The 27,001-nt window shown below is 40.4% G+C and overlaps 3 protein-coding genes and 1 long non-coding RNA gene across 4 annotated transcripts in view; 2 read left to right on the top strand and 2 right to left on the bottom strand.

The window, feature by feature from the left end:
* Positions 1-9,483, top strand: part of toc (toucan) — a 38,030-nt gene extending 28,547 nt beyond the window's left edge. Inside the window, exons 8-10 of the mRNA XM_066738521.1 lie at positions 5,724-5,911; positions 6,072-6,246; positions 7,304-9,483. Coding sequence (XP_066594618.1) covers positions 5,724-5,911; positions 6,072-6,246; positions 7,304-8,469 — 1,529 coding nt within the window. The 3' untranslated portion in view covers positions 8,470-9,483. The remainder of the gene's footprint in view (positions 1-5,723; positions 5,912-6,071; positions 6,247-7,303) is intronic.
* A 70-nt stretch (positions 9,484-9,553) lies between these two features.
* On the bottom strand, positions 9,554-11,325 carry LOC136780271 (protein MIS12 homolog). Its single transcript, XM_066738532.1, has 4 exons — positions 11,059-11,325; positions 10,347-10,516; positions 10,129-10,266; positions 9,554-10,061 (listed from the first exon to the last, which is right to left on the bottom strand). Exons 1-4 carry the CDS (start codon positions 11,144-11,146, stop codon positions 9,801-9,803), a joined length of 657 nt encoding a protein of 218 aa, XP_066594629.1. The 5' UTR covers positions 11,147-11,325; the 3' UTR covers positions 9,554-9,800.
* A 443-nt stretch (positions 11,326-11,768) lies between these two features.
* LOC136780276 (uncharacterized) lies at positions 11,769-13,941 on the top strand. The gene is made up of 3 exons (XR_010823742.1): positions 11,769-11,954; positions 12,251-12,476; positions 13,827-13,941. It is a non-coding gene; the product is annotated as an uncharacterized lncRNA (long non-coding RNA).
* A 5,297-nt stretch (positions 13,942-19,238) lies between these two features.
* On the bottom strand, positions 19,239-26,799 carry LOC136780268 (dual specificity tyrosine-phosphorylation-regulated kinase 2-like). Its single transcript, XM_066738525.1, has 2 exons — positions 22,800-26,799; positions 19,239-20,327 (listed from the first exon to the last, which is right to left on the bottom strand). The coding sequence occupies exons 1-2, from the start codon at positions 24,090-24,092 to the stop codon at positions 19,251-19,253; spliced, it is 2,370 nt and encodes a 789-aa protein (XP_066594622.1). The 5' UTR covers positions 24,093-26,799; the 3' UTR covers positions 19,239-19,250.
* Positions 26,800-27,001: the final 202 nt, after the last annotated feature.

Genomic DNA, 27,001 nt, shown 5'->3' with positions numbered 1-27,001 from the left:
ACCAAAGCTGGATTCTTTTTTATATTATTCTAAATGAGGTTTTGTAATTGCAAGACTCTCGTTCCTATTCTTCTTGTTATTATTATCACTCTAACATTATTTTCTGTGATAGAAAGGCAGGAATGAAATAATTGTTGTTCTCTGTTGTTTGGTTTAGAAAAAGGGAGATTGGAATTGATTGGATGGATGATTTCGTGAAAGTTGAAAGACCGCTATCTTATAAAGTCCTGAGATTCTACCGTCTTCAGTCCATATTCATTAAAGGGTCCTCTTCCTATGGCAATGGACGGCAAAAGTTGACAGAACGATGCTTTCCAATGCATTGACCTTGTTGCCTCGCTGCTACTACTAGTTGGTTTCTAAAAAAAGTCTCACGGTCATTTCGCATCGTGTACGCTTCCAACCACGCACTGCAATCGTTTCCTTATTTTTTCTATCTTTCTCTTTCTCTCTCGTTCCCATCCATTGAAGAAAGTTTCAGCTTTCACGCGTCCTTTGTAATTCACCGTAAAACCCTTGCTAAACTAGTTATGGAAAACTCTTTAATAATATTCTTCTTAAAATTTTGATTTCTTTTCCTCCAATATCTCCCACGATCTTCAACTCTCCATATTCGTGTGCTATACGTTTATTCTCTATCATGTATCTCATTACTTTGCACCGAAATTAACATTTTGCAATTTTCTGTACAAATTTTTGTTGTGCTGAACGAGAGGAGCACAAACTTATTGAATTTAATTGGACCCGCTTCCTGTGAACACCCTTTCTATTTACAAATGCAATTTCTGGCGGAAAACGCCCGAATGAATTATAACAATTACACTGTGCATTGTCCCGTCAAATGTATCGTTTTGAAGAGATGCAGGATGATAAATTATTTATAAGGATTAATATATGCAAACATGTGCGATAGAAAAGTGATTGTGTACTGGGAAATTTGCAAATTTTAATCTATGAAATTCAGTTCAATAGGGTCGTGGGGGATTAGATAATATTGAAAATTTGAAGATTAAAAATGTTGAAATAAGACAGGGAGTTGGATTAGATTTAGAGAATCGTGAAAAGGATTTCGTAATGTGGAAAGTTTGGTAATCGAGGAAATCTTTATACCTGCAGTGCTTCTACCTGAAGAACAAAGGAAGAAATGGATGGAGGATAGGAAAAGCAGGGGTGAGGGGTGAAAAGTTTACACCGCAACTGCTCCCTAGGAAGTAAATTTAATGTGTCTTGGCGAGACTCTGATGGATTTCTGAAAACAAGAGATCTTTGCTATAATTCGTCGACTCATTGCAAACTCCCGGAAAATGCGAAGATGCGTGGACAGGTTAGCATGCTTCATTACCACAATTCTGCCCAAGCAAACTCACCCAAGTCTGTTTTGGCAAAATTCGTCAAATTAATTAAGAGGGACTTAACAAAGGAACAACGCGAATCGCTGGAACTGTCCGCAAAGTTTGTTATGAAAGACAACACTGGGAAGAAAACATCAAGAAAGTAAACGAATAATGAGAATTCGTCCACCACATACCGATACCCCGAGGAACTGAATTTCTTACGAAAAGTAAGAAAATTATTCACTTCATCGTTGGCATATTTAATTCAACGAAGAAAATTCAGGAAAACAATTTCCATCATGACAATTCCATTGAATCTAGTTCGATTGTTCATAAAAGTCCGTCAAATTAACTAAACAAACGAAAATCGTTAGAAATATTGCTAAGGACGTAGTTTGTTAAGATAATGCAGCTGATGAAGAAAATAAAAAAATATGGCGGACAAAGCTTTATGTTTGGAACGACGACGACGACGACTGAGCAGAAGAAGAAGACGACGACGAGGAAGAATAAAGAGAGAAGGAGGAAGAGGAGTAACTGAATAGTGAGGTATATAGCAATCTCGTAAATCCTGGCGGATGGCTCGCTCAGCGGATGTCTTATGGATTTATTCAGGTCGGTAAGCATCTCGTAGGAGCTTCTGAAAACAGCTGTTCCTGGTAATTGCGCGGACGCGTCTCTAGCACTGGCAACAAGCGGGCCTTCTGGAAAACGCAAAGGAGATGCTATCTTCGTATAGCATCTAGCGGCACGCTCTAGAAATGGCAGAGCTGGACGGACTCACATACGTAAAAGCCAGTATCATCGGACTCTTCAAGTTTCTACGAGTCACGCTCCTGTAGCGACTTTCGTCTTAATTTACCATTCGCATTAATCATTCATGAACTCTCGATGCGTACCATTGCAGCATCTCCCCGGTAGTCCTGCGAGAAGGAAGAGAATTAGAAAAAACCAATAATTACTGGTTGAAAAAAGGCTAAAAGATTGATGAACAAAATTTTCGTTTTTCTTACATTTTCATTCAAGACGAGGGGCTGCTACGTTTCCGCTTCATAATTAATCAGTGGTAATTAGCAACATTGTTGCTACTCCTCTCGTCAATTAATATGTCCACTTTATAGCGACTGGTTACTCTCTCGGATATCCTCCCGCCTTATTTAATATCTTGTTGACTCTTCAGAACCTTGTATAAGCGTCTACCGTGGAAAAACTTGAGAAATCTTTAGGTTTTTAACTTTTCTATTGTACACATTTATCTTGATCGAGAAGAAGAGGTAATTTTACGCTTCGACTTTATGCAAAAATAATCACTGGTAATCTGAGTAAATAATTATTGCACTTTCTCAAATTGATATTCACTTTATAACGACTGCGTTATACATCTGTGTATAATTTTGCTTTATTCGTTATTTTATTTGTTCGTCGGAGTTTTTTTGTATTGAAAGAATTATTGGTAATTTAAACATTGCTGCGAGTCGATCAAAAATGTCAACTTGGTAAAATCTCCATAGCCTGATTATTCTTTGGTAATTGCTTACATTGTTATTAATTCTCCCAAGTCAATGTCCACTTTGTAGCGATTAATGCGTTTCGTGAATGTCATTCAGCTTTACTCGGTATTTTATTGGTACGTCAGATTTTTTTCTAAACTGGAGGAGGAGTCGTGGAAAATATCAAGTTTACGCCGAGTCAATTGGAAAAGTCGTTGAGTTTTCTTCGTTTCTTCTTTTGGCAGACTGCGAGTCTCGGATTGACTTGTCCTTATCGGGTAGTGGTGAAGCGAACGTTCTAGAGAGCTGTGTAGAGGAAGGGGGAGGGGGAGGGGGATATTAAGGCTTTCAAACGTTGCGCGATTCACGCACCTGGCCAGTAGTCGATTCGCCAGAAAAGATAGGAGGAATCTTATAATTGGCGAGGAATTTCAGTAATAATTAATCGCTTCCTTCAGTTTTAAGGACAAATCCAAGAATGGCGAGAATCGTTTATTCGGATCACGACTCCTTTAAATAACTCGTACCTCGTTTTACTGGCTGGAGCGCGCTTCCCTTGCCAAACTTTTATACCTTTTCCACTTTTCCTTCACGCTATACAGTTCTAACTAAACGTGGATGGGATGACGCTCGACTAAACTCGCAAAACCGAAAGATCCGCTGGTTCTTCAACAACAGAGGTTAAAATTCGTGTTTAGGGAGTTGCTCAGAATCGAAGAATTTCTGGATGGTCGGTGAATGAATTTGATTTTTGAATAGGTGAGATTCGAAGCGATAATTCGTAAAATCCACGGTTCCTCAGCTTCTGAGTAGTTTGTACCGAAAATGTAGGAGTAATGTTTTAATTGACCTATCACTTAGGTTTTTCAATCTCGGAGACTCGTCGAGGTAGCCGATCATGGTCCGTCAGACGTAGAGAAAAATGTAGTGGTAGGGTTAAGTTGGCGCCGTTGGAGGCGGGAGGCCCCCGATACTCAGCCGACCGGCGACCAGCCGACCACTACTCGCCAGTCTCTCTCCGGCTAGTGCTAATTCAGTCAGATTCGGACTTGAACGGCAAATCGTCATCATCACCACCACTCTGCCTAGCTTTTATTGCCGTCAACCGTCTTGCCAGATTTCGTCGCCAAATCTCTTCTCGTTTGCCTCTACCCACCAGTCCAACCACCGTCTCCCACTTCATTATTCTCGTCGAAGGACGCGCACTTGAACTCGACTCGGTACATCCATTTCTTCCCAAAAGTTCATCGCAGTATTCATGAAAGTCACTCACCGCCGAAGAAGAAGAAACAAAGGTAAAATGCTAAAAGATAGAACAGCATAAATCACTCGTGGCCAATTTATCGTTCGCATCGACCAAATTACTCTGACCCATTTTGCCGATTTGGAATCTCGACTAGCGTCTATTCGAGAACCGAATGACTTGTTTATAGTTGTCAACTGGAACAGATTTGTGAATACGTTTGGTGGAGATGAGTCTTCCTTGATCGCTTCAACCAGCTGCTAGTTCCGCGTTTATCCGCAAGAGTCAGCGTGGAAAATTGTCCCACTTCTGTGGAAAAACTTAGTGGGAAATTTTGTGAAAAGTGCAAACGGTTGAGAAAGAACTAATCTGCACGCCGAGGGAATCAAGTTTTCCATGTTTGGGTGTCACACTACCAAGGCATTATACCGCTTTGAAGCTCAACCTCGTTAATTACCATTCCATACTTTTCCTTTTCTCTAGTATAAACACCGTAATCCTTCACCTTCTAAAAAGCCTATAAAAACAAGCACATATTCCCGGGAACTTGAGGTATAGTGAATTATTAGGAATAGACGACCCTTGCAAACGGTCGCTGAAAGTAAACAAGTGGGATAGGCGTAGAAGTGTCGTGATCTGTGTTATTGCGGGATGTGTCTTCACTGTGAGAATCCGATCGTTCGTAATAAAAATGAAACCGGCAAATCGTGAAATTTGGTTCAACGAACTCGATGTTGGATTGCGGTATTCACGCAACTGAGTGGAAAATTATGCAAAGAGGATAGAGTTTAAGTGGATTCGTCGGGTCGAGTGAGCGAGTGAATGAAAAGGAAGAAAAAACCGAGACGATAAATGCTGTCTCTGAATCTTAATTGAGAGCAATGTCATAGGCGGTAATGCGTTCATCCTGCGAGAAATCGTCGAGTTTGTCCAACTGACAGATCCCCAACTGGATTCTCGTTTGCTACGTCGAGAGTCATTTGCCGCACCGGTTTTCCACTCACAAATATTCCGGATCGACAAAACTCACCATTTCCATACCAGTTTCCTCTCGACGTATTTGCGAATAAATAGTATTTCAGTGCGTGTGCATGTTTCAATTTGGATGAAATTTCATCAGCACTTTCACACATATTATACAAGAGCGTGAATTCAATCATCAACACTCGAGCGTGTACAGGCTCAACTGTCAACACTCGTACAGACTATAGAGCAGTTTCTTCTCGTGCGCAGAGTTTGCAACGCGCATGCGCGACAGTTTTTGGAAATTGTTTTGGGCGGGGGGGGGGGGGGGTGAGGAAATTTCGCACAGTTATCGAACCATTTTGAAATTGCCAATGATACTGTGTTTAGGTGTTTTTGGTAACCTTGAAAATGTGAGGTTTGAACATTTTGGAATTCCCGTCATGTTTACACTGGCAGTTTAGTTACCCAATTCCTACAACTGTATTCGCACAAAGAACAGTTTAACGTTTTGTCCAGGCATTTCCAAGGAGTTGAGAGACAGATGGTTCGTGCACAGTGTTTGTAAATAGGATTTGTATATCTCGATGCGTGATGGCGGTAGCTGCATGAAGGAAGGGTGGAGAGAGGAGGAGGAGTTTCGCTGGATAGAGAATAGAAAAGGGCGAGACGTAATGGGCCCGGTAACATTAGTTGCAGATCGGGACGTTAAGGACAATAACAGAAACGCCGGCTACCTGACGAGGAGAAACATCTCTGTGGACACCAGGGATCAGGCTGCGCAAACTGACATCACTCACGATGTCTACAATGCCAACCTTAGACGGACCGAGCAAGTCGTCGGAGCTCTGTCCATTACCATACAGTATTTGGCCTATGAGGTATAATTGCTTTTTTACCCCAATTTAATGGAAAACAACTTTCTAAATATTGATTATAGCGTCTTTGATATTGTTAATAATATTCAAACTTAGAGCAGAAATCTGCTAAAAGTGCATGATTTTATGGACATGATAATATAGTAATTTGGTGATTTTACAGCTAGACGCATTTTCCACGCCGACGCTGAGATCAAACTGCGACAAGATGAAGGCCGATTGGTCGAAGGCGCGAATAGAGGCGGAAGAGCTTAGATCTAGGCAGTCAGAGATCGAGAAGAGGCTCAGCGTGGAAAGGGAGGATCATCGAAGAGCCTTGGAACAGCTTCGCGAAGACTGTACGTCTCTTGCCAAGTGTATTTATGTTTCTTTCACTTTCCTCGCTCCTTACGGCGAAAACTCACTGTGACGTAATATCCGCCATTTCTGCTCGCCACGCTACTTTGGAAAACATTGAATTGCACACCAAAAGATATTTCTGGATACGTCACTCTGTCTAGAAATAAATTAATTCCGACTCATTGTGGTCAACCTTAATCATCTTATAATATTTTCCAACAAAAATTATTCAATATTGTCTCTAATTCTGTTAAAAGTTAATTATTGAAAAATTAAATTTCAAGCTGGGAATATTTTTGGAATTTTTAGTGGTTTTTATGATTGGGCTTGAAAGTTAAAGATAAGGGATGATATTTTGGGATACCTAAATGTATTTGTTAACTACAGTAGTGAGTTGAATGGGTAACGCTGTCTGACACAAGCTTATTTGGTTTGCTGGCACTGGAGATAAATGTAACAGTGGATTATAGTTACACGCGGTCAAGCCGACGATAATAGTAATAAGATGACCGGTAGTGAGCAAACTGGGGCAAATGTTCGTTAAAAACAGCAAACTCGAGTCGCCCACGGCTATTAGCCAGACGGTTCGGAGACAAAATTTGCGATGCGAAGAGGTTCGATGGTAGAGAACGCTCCGTTTAGTACTCTCGTAACGTCCATCGAAGTTAATTATAGTCTGGCACGCTCCGACGCACCAAATTCGTTCGTCCTCCTCTACTTTTGTTTTTAATGCATAGCAATAACAATTTTCTTTTCTTTAACGTCTTTACTTTGGTGAACTTTTGATGAAGTAGACTTTATAAACAACTATGAAAAACCTCCAAGCCGTAAATACCAAAACTACTAAACTTCTTTATGCATTGTATCCGAACCACGATTGATCCCTCAATAGCTGTGATTGAATCGGCTAATGATTTATAAAATATCAGAGTTATATTTTCCATCTTCATTGTGATTCTATCTGAAAAAATTTGTATACATTTTCTATAATTACTCCCTGTTATCATTTAGTGATAAGATTCAGAGTTTTGTTCTAAGAAAGTTTCATTGTTGCAGTGGAGAGTCATCACGCAAAGCGAATAGCTGAGTTGGAAGCCGCAGCAGAGGAAGAGAATGCCAGGTTGGAAACAAGGATGCGGGAATCGTTGAACGTATTGGAGAAGGAGCACAAAGCGGTTTTGCACAAGTTGCGCGCAGCCCATGAGGCGAAATTATCACAGATTGAATCTGATTCCCAGCAAATATCTATCGTCCATAACCAGGGAGCCGCACTGCGCGCCGAAGTGGAGTCACTCAGGTCGGTCCTGGAGCTGCGAAGTCAGGAGAACTCATCGTTGAGATCGGAACTTGATAGTGTTCGTCGAGAAGTAGAAGAAAAGGAGGCGCTGCAGCTACGAGTGGATACTCTAGAGGCTCGTTGCGAAGACCTCAAGGCTCAGCTGGAGCGCAAAGAGACCTTCGAGCGACAAATCTCACAGGAGAAGGAGGACTTACTAAGCTCCTTCCATCAAGTATCTAAGCAAAACAAACGTCTCGCCCAGAGGAACGAAGAGTTACAATGGCGACTGCGTCACAAGAACGAAGTCGTCAATGTTCTTGCCAACCAATTAGTTACCTCGCCGAGAATGTCAAGGTCGCAAGGACCAGAGAGCCTGGAACACTCGGTAATAGCTGACCAACCGAGCCCGCATGCAAAATCTATGATGAAATTCATGATAGAAAAAAGCGCCTCGGTATCATGGACGTTAGAGATTGACGAGAATGGCCCTGTAAATATGGATAAAACCGTCATTGCGCCAAGACCTGTAAAATCCGACAATAGAGTGATTTCTCGTCAGGGGTCTTTCAGAATGGACCAGAGGAGATCTAGGGACAGCAGGGTAAGGTCCGAGAGCATGTCAACGTCTGATTCATCGTGTACGGGGGATCAACAGTGGTGGACGCCTCAGTCCAATTCCACTCCTGTCAGAAAAAGGAGATCCTGGAGTGACCCAAACACAACCTCTATTTCGAGTACATCATCATCATCTATTCAGCCCAACTCCGCTGTGATCGATAATACTCATCCGGTGGATGCAGCAGCAATGGCCGCGGCGGCCGCCGCTGCTGCAGCTGCTGACGAATGTACTAGCAACGGTCAGAGACCCCAGGAGGCCGGTGGAGAAGCTATGATATCCGAGGAAACTTCCGCCTCGAACAGCGAGGATGAATTTTCAACCTGAAACGATATCCAAACATGCTAACTCTTAATTTGAGAGAAACACCACGATAAAACCAACAAATTCGAGTAAATTTTATTAGCCCGACATCCTTTTTTATTTTGAATCGTTTTTTTGCCCATAACACAAACTTGTCTTACCTTATACGCCAAGCAATAGATTTTTCACTCATTGCGATTTATTTTTGTATATTTCAAAAGCTGCGCAACAGTTCCTTTTTATATGCTATACACTGATTGCGCTGCCATTATACGTTTGTCTAGTTTTTCTGTTTTACGCATTACGAAAAGCACAGGATTTCTACGATACATTTTCATTTACTTTTACACGTACCCGTTTTATAAGATGAAAAAATGCGTTTATATTGCGTCTGTATAAAGTTAGTGTTAAGTTAGTTTTAAACAGAAAACGAATGTACATATAGGGCAAATATGAATATTTCATTAAACTACCTTTCCTTCATGTGAAATTTGTTTGTGATGAAAGTTTTATCTAGCATGAAAAAACCGTGCGAGAGCTTAAATAAATAACATTTTTCTCTTGATTTATTATAGCATGTAAAATGATAAGCACTTCTAAAAAAAATATTGTATAATAAAGATCGGCAATAGATAATTTTTTAGCTTTCGTTCAGAGAGGACACATTTGAGTTGTAACTAGTAGATTATCGATGTATTTATTGATTGACTTTTGCTTTTCTAGTTAAGCATATCGTTTCTGTGAAATGAATCTGAAGTACAATTTTAAATTTTAAGTTCTTTTTTTAAACAGAAACTGTTCGTTTGTGGAGAGAATAGGATACAAAGCTAGAAAAAATACTGAATTATTACGAATAGTTATATAACTAATAAGATGAGAGGGGCAAATGAGATCGTTAGACAGATGAAGAGTTTGTTCGGTAGGAATAGCATGAAGAAAACTAAGTATTACTCGCGGGAAAGCATGTGCTTTCTACCGCAGGTGTAGGTATAATTTAATGTATTATATACTTCGAAAATATAAATATTACTGTATCAATGGATCTTGCTTTATTCATTACCAACAATATAACATCTTTTTATCAACTTAGTCAGGCAAGTCATTTATAATTGTTTATAACTACATACAGCTTTATTTCTTAGTATAAAAATATATATCTAAAAGTGTATCAAAATATTTACAATATAGATCTTGTTAAAATACAAATTTGATAAACTTGTCTCGTTTCACCGTTATGTTAAACATTCATAGAATGTTTTAGTATTTACAAATTCAAGCCAAACATTACTTTAAACAATACAAGGTCATTTAAGTAAAAATTCGAATAAATATGTAATGACATTTAGGTTACAACTTTAAAAGTTATTTCCATCAAACTCATTGAGTTTAAATTCTTCTCGTTCATTGTACAAAGATTTCTGTGTTATATTTGTACTTTCAATTCTTGATTTCAAATCTAGATAACTTTTGATTACTTTAGGCAATATACTGATCATCTTTTTCGATTTATATGCATTTTCTATAATATTGCACAATTCAATACAATTCTCCTCACAACCTTTATATTGTTCTATTGTTTCCAATTCTTTTTTAAGATAGGCATTAAACATTTTGGTCTGTAAATAAATAAAATTAATTAATTTCTTAGAAGCTTTTAAATATTGTAAAAATACGAATAATTACCCTTTTTGCACGATCCTGCAGGCTCTGTAAATGAATTTCTATTTCTTTATACTCTTGTTCGGTATACTGTATTTCTTGACACTTGTCCTCTTCTAATAAAAAATGGTCAGGTATCCTTATATATTTTTCTACGATTTGCTAAGTGGAAAATAACAATATTAATAGCCAGAGAAATACAACATGGAACCTGTTTGAATTGATGTATATATTGTAGATACCTTAATATTTTTTAAATATGGCAAAGATGCTTTGTAGTAAGCAGTTATTAATTTATTCTCTTGTATCCTAAGCGTTACTAAATCTTCTGGGCTTAAATTGCACTTACTCTCAATAGCTTCGCATAGATTTTGACAGCTGGACTGTATATCTTCGCAGACAATCTTCTCTACTACAGAAAAAACATCATTTTTTACATTAGAAGATTTTTTCTTCAACAAATTTAAGTCCTCTTATTAATACTATATAATTCCCAGATAAAAATTTATTTATTCATATAATTATTTATTAATGAGTGACTTCAAGAAAACTAAAAAAATCAAACGTTTATCCTACACCAAGCTATCTTAGAGAGCTTATTAATTTCTGAAAGTGAAAGCTGTATTGCATAATTCGTGAAGATAAAGAAAGACAGAGAAAAAAAATAGAATCATTGTCGAGTTTACGCTTGGGTGATTCGCGATAAGAGCAAATTTCTTTCATTAGGGAGGAAAGGAAAATAAAATTGTAGATAAAATTTTTCTAAGAATCTGGGTGAGCGTTGATTGTTACGACGAAGCGATTCCAAGCATTGGACGAGTGTGACTCTAGTCATGATCAAAATCTCCATGAACTATTGTCCACCCGTCCAACGACTAGAACATGAGGATATCCTGTAACGTGGCAAGCCGGCTGAAAATCATTTAATTGAAATATTAAACGCTGGCGTCTTACAAGTCGCGTAAACTGCCCGAGAATGGAAGCCAAACAGCTGCATTTCGTATTCCTCCCTTTTCCGCTTCTGTAATTCGTTAGATTCCATATCGACCCAAAGAGTCTATGGGAGATTAGCGAGTTCTTTAAATTCCGTAAATTACACTTTTCTCCCGCTCGGCAAATCCGACTCCCGTAGGAAAATTAACGTCCCTTGACGTCCGTTGACAAATGAACATGGCGTCTGCAGGCGTCTGAGAAGTGAGACGTCTGCGTGTTCAGTTCAGTCGCGAGCAACAAGCGTCCTTTATCCAGTGTCGTTCCTAAACTCATCCAAAATTTGCTTCATACCGGATAATCTATAGTAATCTATACACTCGCAATTCATTAAAATCCAATGAAAAAGCAACCTAGTTATTCGACAAAAGACCATGATTTTATCAAGTTTTAAGTTTCATTCAAAATATGTTTTCTGGCCTACCTCAGAAAATGGCATTATTGCTAAAGCTGCAAAGCCAACAATTGGACGTTGTTTTCTTGAGCGCCTGGAATAGATGACGCTGTAGCAAGTCACGTGGCACCTAACTGTAAAATTGCGCGGCAAAGACTTGCTGCGTGAGAATATTCAGTGACCAATCAGAGAGGAGTAAATTAGAGAAGGGGACAGATGCTATATAAATTTGAAATATCTTTCGTCGGATTGCTGCTTTATCAAATGTTTTTAACGATAATCAAGTGTAACAACGTTACTCACAGGAACAAAATTTACGACTCAACTCTTGAACAGTGATATTCAAGGTCAGTCGAGGTTAGAATTTGATTAGGTAATTCCTCCATTAGTCTTTTACGGTACGTAATACTCGAATATCCTTATTCCTGGAAACTACAAAAATGGATTATATTCACTACATACACCAGTAAGTCAATTTGAGCAAAATTTAGGTCAACCGCCCTTCTCTGAAAAAAAACTATAGACACCTTTGCATCATCGGTGCATTCAATTATTCGATCGAAGTCAGTCATTCGTGCCTGAACTTTCTGACGTCAGATGATTGCAAACATATAACGGGGTATTAAAAATATCCTCGACCTAATAATCTTATTTTCATCCCCGATTTGCATTTTGACCAAACTTGTCAATTCAGAGGCCAATTATGTATTTATTCCACGACAAAAGAACTACAAATATTTGTAATGCTTCCTTACTTTTTAGGATAACTTTGATCCTTACAACATCTGCCTTTCTTTAGACATATGACAAACAGAAGAGTGGGATAAGGAGGTGTACATCCCAAGCGTTTGATTATCGTTAAATAAGGTATCGATTGATCAGGACATACAAAATTCGTCCCAATATAGTCATAAGCAGTAAATCATCTTGTTTATCATAATCGGAGTACAAACCAATTTTCGTAACTTGAATGGGAGCATTGGGAAAGGTAAGAAAAGTCTACATTTATCATATAACTGTGGTAAGCAGCGTTTATTTCGTTTCTTAATCAAGTTGGAGTCACTCCTTTAAAAAATCGTCAGATTCGCCCTTTTTTCGCTCACAGCGAGAGCTCGTTTACAGTTAGATGGGTTTGAGTCGTGAGAGGTATGAACAATTTCATCCGATCGTCCTAAAACCGTGCGATTTTTTCAGATCTCTGTTTTTTATTCAGGCTGAAAAAACAAAAATCGCGCTGTTTACAGGACAATCGGATATCTCCTTATCGCTCAATCGTATATACGCGTAATATATGCAGTTTACGTACAATATATGTATTAATTCATTAATAATTAATACATTATATATAACCGTTTTTATGTTTATTAATATGTATTAATCGTTCAATTAATACATAATAATAATAGCAGTCGTAATAATAGATAATAATAATGATATCGCACGCGACATATACAATATATAATAATATACTATAGTATATGCATTAATTACAACGAATAATTAATGCATTAACGTGTGTCATTTCAATGCGTGTTAATACGTATTAATTGTTAATCAATACATATTGATAATAATAATAATAATAATAATGATGGTGTACGTGTATAATATTGTTTTTAAGTATTTCCACCGTTATTTCCTTAAGATTTCTATGGTTAGAAAGGTGGGAATATACGCGGCTGGACGTACGAGCACGATTTTTCTCAATTCTATCACTAATTACGTAAATATACTATTATATCTATGCGTAATGACGCGTGAATAAGAGATCAAACTTTGCATTGTCGCTTGAAAGATAAGAAAAAGGTTCTAGTGTAACTCTAGAAATTTAACACGCACCCAACACTTGCCCATTTCTAAATTAGCTCTGTAGCCGGCATTAACCGAGCTACCATCAACTTTCGTAATTCTCTTATTATATTTTTATTTCTGCTTTATTCGGCACACGATCAAATTAATACAGCCAATCACGATAACAATTTTTACTAACTGCAAAATTTACTTTCATCGGTTTCCACTCGAAACGCTCTTTTATACTTTAAAAGTATAAAAAAAAAGAAAATATGTAAAAATCGTTTGCAGCTTATTATTCAGTTTCTGTAAAATTCTGCCGAGTTTGGTACCATACTATTGTTTTTCTTAGTCTTTGGTAAATAATTGACAGTAGATTTTTTTAAGTGGAAATGCATTGTGGAAGTTTGTTGAATCGAGAGGTAAGAATTTGATTTGAATTTTGTTATAAAATTATAAGAAAATTATATAAAATACGTCAGTCAATAAATTTTACTATAAGCCTTGTTCTCGTTAATAATGAAAATGCATTTTTCTCTGATTACAGATAAAGGCGAATTTCACTGGCATAGCCAAAATTAATGAAGCACTAAACGATTTATCGATGAATGATTCGATAAAAATTTTGTTTTGCCTAATGCATTGTATTCTGCTTCAATGATAATCATCATGTTTTGTGTATGTTTAATAGAATGCATTCGTTTTGTTTCATCGTACAATCAGTATGCAAAGCAGAGCGTATTTGTGTTTTCACGATTGTAAAAATCATCGCTTTGACCGGGATCGCAAAAACACTTTAATAAATATGAAATTACATTACTGATGAAGTTTCATAGAACCTTACAAATGTAATCTTGTATTGCATATTGTCATCTATTGCCAGCAACGTACTAAACGTTCCACGACTCTTAACAATATAATCCATTTTTCTGAAAAGTTTTGAAAAAAATTATCAGTTAAGAGGAAGGTTAGTTTTTCTTCTCATTGCACGCCTGGTTAAAATTACGCGATCCTGCTACAAATTTTTTTGCATTGATAAGGATACATTCTTGTTTTTACTGATTTGAAGTGCATGAAGAATATTAATATTCAATTCATTGTGCTATCGCGACAGTAGCGATAATAAATGGCCATTTTCCTCGCTGATAATGTGAAAAATTCGCTTGCTGTTTCGTATTTTGATCCCTTGCCTCGGAATTTGTATGCATTGCATAAAATATTGTGTGAAAACGAGTACTTTTTTGATGCAACTTGCAACAAAGTACATGAGACGGACGAAATAATCAATTTTAATCAACGAGATAAATTGGCGCGTGATTGCTTATCTTCGTCTTAGGAACAGATTTTTATATAAATAAAAAAAATGCATAATTACGGTACAGAGGCAAGGGTCTCGAAATTTGCTACATATATATTTATATACGTGTATATACATATAAAAGTTGATAAATCAAAGATATATTCGAAATGAAACGCAAGAATGAAGATTTGCTTGTTACAAGTGTGTATTTGTTTTTATATTGAAATGAAGGCTTCGCAATATTGATGCGATCGGTCAAAGCCAAGGAATTCTCTTGCACCATCGCGTTTATCTCACTGGTCGTACTTATAACTAATACGCTCGTTTCTAAAACGATTAATTACGAAACTCTTAACTATCATACAAACGCTTACGCACGATACGACATGCTAATATCATTCTACATCAATCATTCTACAAAAGCGCAGCGGTTTTTAACGCGTTTGCCTTCTTCATCCCAACCCACCTAACTAGCGCAAAAATGGACACTTTCGTAAATCGTTGCTCTCGCCAAATTTTCTCGTGGCAACATTTTTCGCCAATTTTATCAATATCCTGTATCTGGCCTCTATTCTTCATTGATTCCGAGCGGATCTACTTTACCGACTGCTCGATCAAGACGCCAGTATCTCCACCTCGAGAAATCACTTGCTCGTTAAATCCGTGTAAAAGAATCTTCCGCTAATCCGAAGGTCTCGAAACAACCTTTGAGGCTGAAGTTTCAAAAAAGTTTCATACATCACCTTTGTAATTGGTGATATAGAACTTTTCCATCAAATTCCGTATGTATCCTTTACCGTACGGTGGCCATGTTTTAGTTTGAAATGATTAATTTCGAATTTTAGATATTTGGGAGTTTTAACTTTCTTCGGAGAGGCACAGGACGCGAGAATGGCGACTGACATTAATTCTTGCGATACTTTTGTACTAAATAATCATATTTCTTGGCCACGAATCATTTTTACTAATTTTCGTATCTCTATTAAACGAAGTCTACTGCGGTCTACTATAATAGTCGTACTATATAATCGGACGAGCTTTATTTACAAGAGAGCGTCTTCGTTGCTCGCTGATTCAATGGCGACCCAGCTCGAAAAGCAAACCCTGTCTCAACGAAATCATGAATGAATACTTCGACAATCTTTATAAGCCGAACATTAATAACATCATTAAGGAGTCAATTGGTCTTTAGAGCTGAATTTACTACAAAGCGCGTCATACGCACAAAACCAAAAAAAAAAAAAAAATACTACAATGAGTCTGGGCACAGCATGCAACATCACGAGCAGTTTGTTTCCTCTACGCAAATGCGTTCAATATGTGATGTAATTTATTTAGATTGAACACCGAATCTACAATTTGTCGTTATAAATCGCTAAATCTCAGTATCGAAAGTTTTCTATCAACATGACATATCGTTTAAAATCACAAATCCTCGTTTAAAATACTTCGTTATAAAATTGCTGCGAATGAACGAGAATGGGGATGAAGTTTACTTAAAAGGTAGCTAGTGAAAAGGGTTAAAAGGGTGGAGGTGGGAAAAGTGGGGAAACTGGTCGAGGGGGAGAAGGGGGTGGCGAGTATCGATAAGCGTGCAAGGTCGTCGTCCAAGCAACTTTCACTCTTGCACGTGATTACACATAAAAGTATATACATATAGACACATTCGCACGCTCAAAACATACAAGCACATACATGCACACACGCGTCGTCGGGATCGAAGAACTTAATTGCGAGGGTGGACGGTTTCCGGTGTTCGTTACGGCTAATGAGACTTCATCAATATATCCCTGCACATATTCGTAGTGAACGTGGAAGGCCAACGGGATCAACCCCTCTGGTCTCCTACCATAATTAGCTCTCTACATTACACATACGGGCTTTTGACTTTACCGAGTATACATTAGCAAACCAAAATGCACGCGGATGACAATAATACACGGTTAGGTGGGATTTAGATATCGTATGTACAAATAGAAGAAGAGGTGGGATTAATTAGGGCAGAATAAAGTAAGGCACGCGCGCAACGGGAACCACAGCTTTGCGCTTGCAGTGGATAACGAAGTCTCGCCAGTCATTAACTAAAAGCCTACGATCCTGAAAACCGTCCTTATCTAAGACTACTTGAAAGCGCACGGTAATGTCTTTTAGTAATCGTCTCTTAGCTCAGTCAAACCCGCCAGTTTAGATCTAGTGACTCGATACAATCAGCAATGCCTAATTCTTTTTCATAGGCACTAATTATTTTACAAGAATGTCCCAGGTGTACCACACCTGGAGTGAAAAACCTTAGGTTATTTTAAATATTCCAACATGCGTCTAGAAGAAGCGTCCTTCAAGAATTAACAATTTTTTTTTTCTTTTGAAGCACGATACTTATGTTCAATAAAATACATCATTATAAAACACATGGCGATTATTCACCTTACAATATTGAGGTGGGCCACGATATGATCAATGAAAAGTAGAAATTATACAAAATTGATTTAAATTGTTTAGTTGCTGTTTCTTTGCTGCACGCTTTCAAGCTTTCTTAACGTGTCTATAATAGAATGGGTTCGCTAAAGGCTAAGACATAATAAAACGTCGCACGTTGGATTCGGTACCAGAAAGCAACAGAAGAAGCGATCGCTTAGACATAGATTAATGTAAGTATCTTCGCTCGCACGATACTGATACATAGTTTGCGCAATCTTCTTCGAGATCAGTCAATGGTACACAGATACACTTTTGAGCCGAAGTTGCAGCAAGAATAAGTGAGCTCATCACAGCAAAGCAATCAATCGACAATAACGCAAATGCGAGACGCTCGTGTAAGTCATAAAAGCGAAAAGCTCTCTCTCTCTCTTTCTCTTTCTCTTTCTCTTTCTCTTTCTCTTTCTCTACCTATCTTAAGGAACAACAACATTATGGGTGCTTTAGAGCGGAGACCTCAGCCAGACGATTAGCTGGAACGTACAAAATCTCATGGAGAGTTCCCTTATCTTTAAAATTCTGGGACCTCGGCATAGCTGCCGAAAAAAAGGTTTCTTTAGATCTGTAGACAAATCTTTCGGTTTATCCATTTGAGTATTAAGCGCTTCAGGTATGAAATTCACGTGATTTCAAGCACGAGGAACGTACATAGCTACTTAAAAATATATTATTGCTCAAAAGTTAAAATGCCAAACGCCTCGCAAGAGCGTAAAAGGAATCTTTTCAAAGTCGTGTATATAAATTAAGGTTAAAAATGAAAAGTAAAATTTAGTGATAAAAAACGAGAGATAAAAATACTAGTGATGAAAAGCGCGCGCCATATTATAAAGGAAAAATACTAATAATAAAATGTACAAAACACAAAATATTAAGTCGTGTTGCCTGCAGCATCTCGTAATCGCAACCATGTTTGACATTAGGGGACTAGGAGGTTCGCAAACTATGCAAGCGCTCGAGATCCTTGAAAGAAGAAAGCGAACGCTGAACTTAATGTTTTAGGAAAGTGTTTTGGCAGTGGTACTGACGATTATTACTTATTTCTTAAGTATAGATGAAGAAACGACCGTTCTTATCGGTCTTTAACCGTTTCAATCTGTCCTCGCGAAAGCGCAAACCTTCGAGTGTATTCTTTAAAATTTAAATTGAATGTTTAATTTATGAATCGACCTAATTACGCATTTTTAAGGAAAAGAGGAATCGAATGGATAAATGAGAAATGAATTACTGGGTGAAACGCGTAATAACGATAGAAGGATGCATTCTGCAGATACGCGAAGCTTTTGCCTTTTCTTGACTCAATAGGACTCGACAGTAGTTAGATTTCAGTTTGCCTCTCAAGACCGTATATTAAGTAGTCGTTTACAATAGCGCGATATATAGCATTATTATGTACTTTACATTTACTTTAATTATATATGTTCCTCCATATAAATCCCAATACACCTAAATTCCATATCACAAATGACGTCCTGTTCAATATCACGATTCAACAGGCTTAACTGAATCACTCTCTACCCTTTCGCGTGATCCGTCACAACGTCCAATTGCTGCTGGCAAGCTTCGTTGTGATCGCGATTGAAATTACACAGACTTTGTACGGTAAATCGAAAAGATACGAAATTAAGTTACAAAGCAAAAGTTATACAAGTATTGAAAGATTGTTTGCACCGATCAGAATGTACTTTGCGAGAAATTCATTGCCAACAGCAACTTCGCACTTAAAGGATAACGAGCAGCGATGGACACTGTTCAGGATACACCATAATCGGCAGGTCCCAGTACCTCGACTGCATTTGCCACCGACGCTTGTGGCTTATGAGACATTTTGGTCGCACAGACGCATCTATATGAACGCGTCACGAAGATCACAGTAAGCTGAGGTCAACCACGAGGCCATCCTCTCTCTCTCTCTCTCTCTTTCTCTCTCTCTCTCTCTCTTAACTCTAGGTAATGGTAGACTTCTCGGATCTAACCCCATGCAGAATTGATTGATAGCTACTCTCTGTCCCTTTATCAAACTTCGCTGCTGGCTTTCTAGAGGGACCTCGAGGAGGTGCTCGAAAGCAAAGAAGCAGGAAAATGCAGCGAGGGAGAGAGAGGAAGCGTTGGTAAGATGGTTGAGGGAATCGAGGGGGTTAGAAGCGAGTTTAGGCGTTCGCCGCCCAGTCTACCGTAAGAAGAAGAAAACAAGAACGGTTACAGCGAGTCGTCTGCAGTCAAGGGAACGATACCCCGGCTGATTCTTCTGCAACAAAGCTTGTCGCACTTCCTGCCACTCTGGGGCCAGCTGGATCCGCCGGAGGACCCGTGACTGCTATGACTACCCTCGTGCTGCACGTTCTGCTGTACCTGCTGGTACCCCGAAGCCGTCATCTTGGAGCCTATCGCCTCGAGGCTAACCGGATGTTGCGGCTGCGCCTGAGAGTGCCTAGCGTGGAGACTGCGAAATCGATTATAGGAATCGTCGGTGGTCATTCGCTTGGCAGTCGAGCTACCGTTCGATGGCTGAAGAGTGTTGGTTTTCACGGTGGTCCTCTTGGAAGAGGCAGAGGTCCTGAGGCTTGAGGAGCCGTTCCCGTTGACCGTGGCGACACTGGTGACGATCGACTGCGCGGGAATCGCTACGGTGGTGCTTTCCGCAACCGTCGTCGTTGTCGTGGTCGTTAGGACGGAGTTCGTTCCAGTCGCAGCGTTGGATGCTGAAACTGGAGGAAGAGACTCCGCCGTTGGCTTCTCGTTCGGTGCTTTGGGCAGCCTGCGCCTCAGCCAGGCGTGTTTCAACGCTTGGCCCGGCGTCATTCTCAGGTCCGGATCCCATTCTAGACACCTCCTGATGAAGTCGAGGAACAACGGGTCGAAGCAATCGCGCAGATTGTGCTTTAGCTCCCTCGAGCCTGGAGGACCCCGGTACTTGCCTCTCCGCGAGAGTCTACCGTTCAACATGGTCGTCCCGTCAGCCAATACCGAAACGGTACAGTAATTGGGATAACCTTCGGAGCTTATGAATTGGCGCGAACGTTTTGCGCCCTCCAACAGTTTCACCGGTGGCATCCCTAGCATTTCGATTATGCACGCCATTTGATCAGCTTCGTCCTCGCCGGGAAAAAGGGCTAATCCGGTGTAGAGCTCCGCCAGGATGCAGCCCAAACTCCACATGTCGATCGGCATTCCGTAACGAGCACCCAGTATCACCTCCGGTGCTCGGTAGAAACGGGATTGTATGTACGTGAATACTCGTTGGTTCTCGTAGCAACTCGAACCGAAGTCTATTACCTGAAATTCCATTTCATAATTAGTTTTTTATATCACTTATTTAACACACTTATTTTTCTATCCGCATCTCTTAAAATTCTTATGACTACTTCGCGCAAGAATCTTGTTAAGGCAGTTAAAAGAGATAATATAATTTAATGAGACGATTGATTCAATTTTAACGAGATAGGACGAAAAATAGAGTCATGGTTTGTCAGTTGCAGAAAGATTTATGTATTCGCGGTTTGAGCCAGTAAATTTCTATTGAAAGAAATCAGTGGACTTGTGAGAAAACAGCGTCGTATTTAACGAGCGTAAAATTGAAATATCAATATTTAACGGGCAAACGAAGCCCAGCTGCACTTGACACCAACCAAACGGATATTATGGAACGAATTTACATCGGCCACTAGGAATTTGTTTGTTTTATCATCGATGCTTGCCACTATCGATCGTATTGACCTGATTCTTCGCATTCTTTATATTTTTATTGCTGAATATAGTGCTTTGTTCTTCTCATTACTATTTTAATTAAAAGTTCCTAAGTCTGTTTCTCCGGTTTAAGGATTCTTTCTATTTTTCTCAAACTCGGAGAGAGAGCGAGAGAGCAAGAGACAGAGAGAGAAAGAAATTTCCCTCGGTGATAGAAACGATAAATAAAATTTTCCAGTCTTATCGATTAATTTCGAAAGTGACTGCAGTATTGGGGAGAAAGAAGGGAAAAAGCGATTCCATATCAGGTGCACGCGTGGTTCGGAGTAAATTTCCGATAAAGTTCCCGTGGATACATTAAAGACTCGCTATCGATGCGCGAAACTCTATTAATAGTAAACGGAAAGCCTATTCGCTCTCTATTTTTACGATCGCGCCACGCTGTGCATCTTCTCGAATTTAAACCCTCCTCCACGTTACCGAGGAAGGCCCAATTCTTTATACGGTCAACAATCCGGCCTAATCCCGAGTGGAGCCACAAAGACTCATTTAGTAGCTGCACCATTGATTTTCTATACTTGTACAAAAAAAATTCATGATCACTTTTTATGGAAATTTAAAATTTCTATTTATCAGCAACATACTTTTTTCCCCTTTTTTCTAAAGAATGGTTTTTCTGACCATTGTTGAGGCTATGGGAAAAGTACGTCAGAGTAGGTAGACCTTGCTCTTTCTGCTTTTTGTGCAAGGCTTTGGTTTTCCCCTTAATGTTGAAAATAAAATATATGCGCGAACTCGTGAAAGAAAGGGGAACGTTCAAAGAGAACATACGTGAATACGGGATCTGTTTATCGGTGGAAGGGTTAGTGTGTCGTAGAATCGTCAAATTCAGAAATAGATGCCAACGAATGACGGGACGAATTATATTTGGATTGAGTACCGAAGATACACACTTTCCCGGAGAGGCTCGCAAAACGCGACAAAATTTCTTTTATTCATTCTTTCCTTTGTTAGGTCTGTTAAAAAAATGATGCTGAGATTAATTCACCGTGTATCACAGAATAGACTCAACGTGCTTGCTCTTGATTGGTATCATTAGCGATGCTGGTTAAACAGATGAAAAGCGAAATCACAATAAATAAAGTGAAAAAGAAAATAAATTCGCAACTCAGCCGAGTTTATTTGCAAAATACGTGAGAGGATGTGCGTAGTGTTCATAAATTTGATGTAACGGCTGCAGTATATTTGCCACGATATTTATGTTGCTATAACAAGAATTTTAAAGGACTTTGTAAGCAATCGATCATTTTGCAAATTCTACGATCTTCGTAAAAACTCAACTCTCTGAGTTTCCTTCCTCATAATTGCAGGCGAATAAAGATTTAATTGTAGAATCACAACGTGGTTCTAAAGAAGTATCACGTGCGTAAGTTTACACGGAGATGAGAGAAATTGTGGAGATCAACTTGTTGCTTTAATGGAAGTGTGTGGTTTGGCGTTGTATCGTCAATCCAAACTGCAGACAGCATTATCGCAGCAATATCGTTTCATTCGATAAACTATCGCTGTAAACTTTTCACGATCGGACGAAACAGTGGATCTTTAGGTCAGGGACGAGACTCTTGTACGAGTTTCGTTGATCTTCAACAGCCTCGAATTTCGGAGGATCGAGTGCTTCGCGTTAGCAAACAGCTCATCGTCCGTTTAATCGTCGAAAAAGGACAAAGCAATTGCAGAAAGGATTCAACTGCTTCGTAGTCCTGCTCTCTAAACTTGGTTGGCGGTGCATTGGCGACCACCAATTAAAGCAATAACTATGCTAATTGGCTGAAATTTCGCGTGTATCGCGTTTGAGATATAATTGCCGTTGGTCCGATAAGTTCCAGTAAATTTGATAAAGTGGGCATTTGGCAGACATTAAATAATAGATATGGGAATCTCTGAAAAAGAAAATAAGCGGTAAGAATGGTTGAATTGATAGATGCGTAATATAGAAAAAGCGAGAAACATATAATTATGATTATAATCGAGTGGTTGGAAGGAGCGATAAAGGGACCTCACCTTGATACCGCTACGGCCTTGCTGTTTGAGCACGACGTTTTCAGGTTTCATGTCGCAGTGGATAATTTTATTCTTGTATAGAGCATCCAGGCACTGTAGCAACGAATGGGAAAACTTCCTAACCAGCTGGAGGCTGAATCCCTGAAACTTGTTCTTCTTGATGAGCTCGTAAAGGTTGATGCTGAGGAGCTCGAAGGTAATGCAGATGTGGTTCCGGAAGTCGAAGGAGTCGAACATGTGTATGATGTTCATCGTGTTGTCCTTGTCCTGTTCCCTCAGCTTCCTGAGGATGCTGATCTCTTCGGCCGCCTGCCTGTGGAACCTCTTCTGGTTCCTGACCATCTTCAGCGCCACGTGCTCGTACGTCTTGTGGTCGAAGGCCTTGACTACCTGTCCGAAGGAGCCTTTTCCTATGACCTTGAGCACTTCGTACCTATAAGCGACATGATCATGGGGCATGTGGATGTAGAGTCCCTGATCGTTGTCGTAGTCATTATTGTTGGGTCCGCACCTCCCGGGCCTCTTCTTCGCGTTTATCCCGAGGAAGTAGATCTCGTGGTAGTTGAGGATCTCCTTGTGCTCGTACGGCGAGAGTTTGTTCCAATAGAGTTTCAACGCTATTTCCGGGGTAGTGCTAAAAGCCTTGGGCCTCGCTATCACCGCCTTTCCGCCGCTCTTTCCTCCACTTCCGGTCCCACTTCCGGTCCCACCACCACCGCCACCGACACCGCCGCCGCCGCCACTGGAGCTTCCGTCCGACCTGCCGTTCTTCACCATCGGACTGCTCGACTGGGAATTTGGCTGCGACTGGGAGTGTGGATGACCGTGGCCGTGTGGGTGCGTGTGAGGATGCGAATGGGAATGGGAATGCGAGTGGAAATGAGGATGCGAGGAGGAGTGCGAGTGGGAATGGGAATTCTGGCTTGCGTGGGATGCCTGGCTCAGGTTCAGGCACTCCAGATTCCCGGAAAGGTTCTGCAGGCTACTGTTGGCGCTGGAACCAAGGCTGGGCAGATGCGTCGCTGTCAAGTGGTTTCCGGCGTGGACCGGAAGTGACGATACCACGTGGCTGGAAGGAGACTCCGAGACTATGGGACCCGGTAGTCCCTTGTGCTTCATGCCAAGCCACTGGTCCGCCAAGGAAGCCAACGTCGTCACCTTCAACGGGGGCAAATGGTCGGTCTCGCTGCCAGGGATGTAGGTCTGCGTGGAGATCGCGTTCGCCGGCACGAATGGGTTAGGCTTTGACAGTGGCATCTCGATCTTCCTCGCCGTTATGGTCAAGCTGGTCATTTGTACCACTTAAGCTAATCCTTCACATCTCCGAATTCTGCTGCTTCGTGTCTCTTCGCTACCAAAGACTTCCGCTCTCTCCACATTTTCACCTCTATCACCCTGGCTAACCCCGACTCTCCAATCTTCCAGATTCGAATTTCCGATCGCTTGGACGGAACATTCTGCCTATGGACGACCTTTGCCACGAATCTTTCCTATTAAGCAATTTTTTCTCGGCTGTCTTAAGCTTTTAACGATCAATTCTATTGCTCGCCGGTGGGCAAAATCGACTAAAAGCATTTATAATATTGCGCGTCAGTCTCCAGAACTCGATCGAACGAGTAAAATGCGCTGTCTCTATTCCTTAATTATAACAGTCTTCTTCTTTTTTTTCTTCTTGGTGGTCTTAGTGATTCGCTGACCGTGGAAATGAATTTGGTATATCGGCCAGCGACTCGAACTCTGTTAAAAAATAATCTTCCAAATGCAGTGGACTAGAAGTTAATTATATTCCATGAAAGTGATCGGGATTAATCTCCTGATCTTGTGCAAAATTAACAGGAACTGTCGAATCGCATGAAAATCACTCTTGAAAATGCTGGTAGTAGGTTTATTGTTGTTGTTGGAACAACCGGAAGTCTCCAGTCTCTAAGATTTCGGACGTGGATCAGTAGTGTGGGAATTTCCTGCGCCAAGCGACGTTTAATCGTTAAATTAATATGGACAATTAGTCTCCGCTGAGTCAGAAACCTCTCGACGGAGCTTTATAGAATTCGTCATCGAGCTTCTCTTCGCGGAAGTTTTATCGGCTGTGCTATCTCAAGTGGTGCCTCCACCCTCCGTGCCCCGTGCAGCACTGATTCTTTTTACCTTCGAGCGGGATTGTCTAATTTTACGGTCCACCCTGCACGAGAGTTGGCGCATCGCTTCAGCGATTGGGCTCTCTAGGAGGTTATTGGCACCGAAGGACGTTCCTCGAATTTTCTCGCTTTTCTCAGCCGCGACCGAAGCAACTAGTACGTGCCGTTCAAATTCCCTCGTTATTGCTCACGAACACAATTCGGATCCCCACTTGCTTTTCCCAACCGATGTCGGATCGTGGCAGGAAGGGGAAAACCCGAAACATCCGCAAGAATGGAATTTTTCCTTCGCCAGCGGACTGTCACGACTAAGAACCTCCTCCTCCTCCTCCTCGATCCCGTCTTTTTTCTCTCTCCCCAAATTTCAATTCGATCGATTGCCCATCAATTCCCTTCATCGATCCTCCAATCAACCCTCGTTTATCCTGCCTAAATTTCACCCAACTAAACTTGTCGCTAGGCCAACCTAACCTAACTCCTTCAACTATACAACTCTAACCTCCAAATATTGCGCTGGACACTAGAAACTACACAGAACTTACTCGGCCTGTTGTTTTGCACTGATTAACTCTCGGCTTTCTCCACACTAACCTCTTTCCAATTAACGTTAAACAGGGGAAATTGTTTTGCTCATTGTTTTTTCCATCCCTGCAAACGATACACTCAATTACTTCAAAATTCCTCCTCCCCCCTTTCACCAAAAGATATCAACACGGAAACCAAGTTTTCAAGAACTTCTTGAGAATTTTTCTCTCTTTCGAAGGAAATTTCTTTTATGCTGACAGTAAAGCTGATTGACTACGCGGTTATCTTCCCTGTTGTGTGTGTTTTCAGAGGTATTTCATCCCGAATCTCAGGTAAACCTTGGGCAACACGTGAAAATCCAAGTTTTCCCAGGTAAAGTTCAGAACGAAGGGTCGCCAGCTGAAAGTTGCCTGCTGAAACTTGAACGTACGATCATCGAATTTAACGAATAAAACAGACTCTACGATCGCGACCAAACCACGAAAAAGGAAAACACCGTTAATTGGAGCTAGTCGGAAAATCGTTAGGATTCTTGCGATTTTGCAGTACGAATTTTTTCATAGAAACAAAGAGAGTACGAGTTCTCTGGCACGCTGGCTTTGCTCTCTTTCTCTCTCTCTCCCTCTCCCTCTCTCCCTTTCTCACTCTCTCTTTCTCTCTCCTAAGGCGTCACCATGCTCATTCTCGCGGTATATATCTCCGTTAGATGTGTGACCAGTCGTTCCAGAAAGGGTAGACGACCAGACGGCGACACGATTGTCTCTCCTTCCCCCCTTTCCATCCCCAGGTCGAAAAAAGTTCGAAATTGCTGTTTTCCTGACGAAAAGTTTTGATGACACCGTCGACAAGGCGGACGTTTTTTGCTCGAACGCAAGAAATTTTGGTGGTGGCCGTTGTCCTGGCGAGTTTTTGATCGACTGCGTACGGTGTTTCTTGATTTCCTTGCCGAGGCACGCGACGACACCGCTTTATCCCCGGGTCGCGATGCTCTCACCAACCAAAGCTCCTCACTGACAAATCGCCTTCACGTTCCGTTCGCGAAGCACTTGGAGCGCTAGCGCTCTCTTTCCTTTTCTCTTCCGTCCTCTGCCCCTCTTCTCTCCTGATCAATGTCTTTCTCCCTTTCTCCCCCCTCTCTTTCTCTCTTTCTGTCTCTCTCTCTCTCTCTTTCTTTCTCAAGTCTCTCCAAGAAAACGCCTGTTACACACCCACGCGTTCACCGTCATCACGCACACGAGAATTTCGTCGACAAAGATTCACGTTCATCCAGCTACAGCCCAAAAAGAAACTAGCTTAACCTCTAGCTACGCAATATTCCCTAGACCCTCTAGAATCCCAGCCATCCATAACCCATTTCTAATCCTCAAACTACACAATTCATCCTATAAAAAATTCAAATACCCATTGTAGAATCATTTACCTCCAATTAAAACGAGTTATTGAGACCTTCTTAAATTTTTTAAGTGTTTGTTTCGATTATTGGGCAACAATGCCTTTTTTTGACGTTACAAACAACAATCTTCACTCTGCTGGTTTTTTAGT

This window comes from Prorops nasuta, unplaced genomic scaffold (genome assembly GCF_024137725.1).
Source record: "Prorops nasuta isolate Cenicafe-Biocafe unplaced genomic scaffold, Cenicafe_Pnas_1.2 PNAS00018, whole genome shotgun sequence".
Lineage (NCBI taxonomy): Eukaryota > Metazoa > Arthropoda > Insecta > Hymenoptera > Bethylidae > Prorops > Prorops nasuta.
This window is presented reverse-complemented; position numbering and strand designations above follow the sequence as displayed.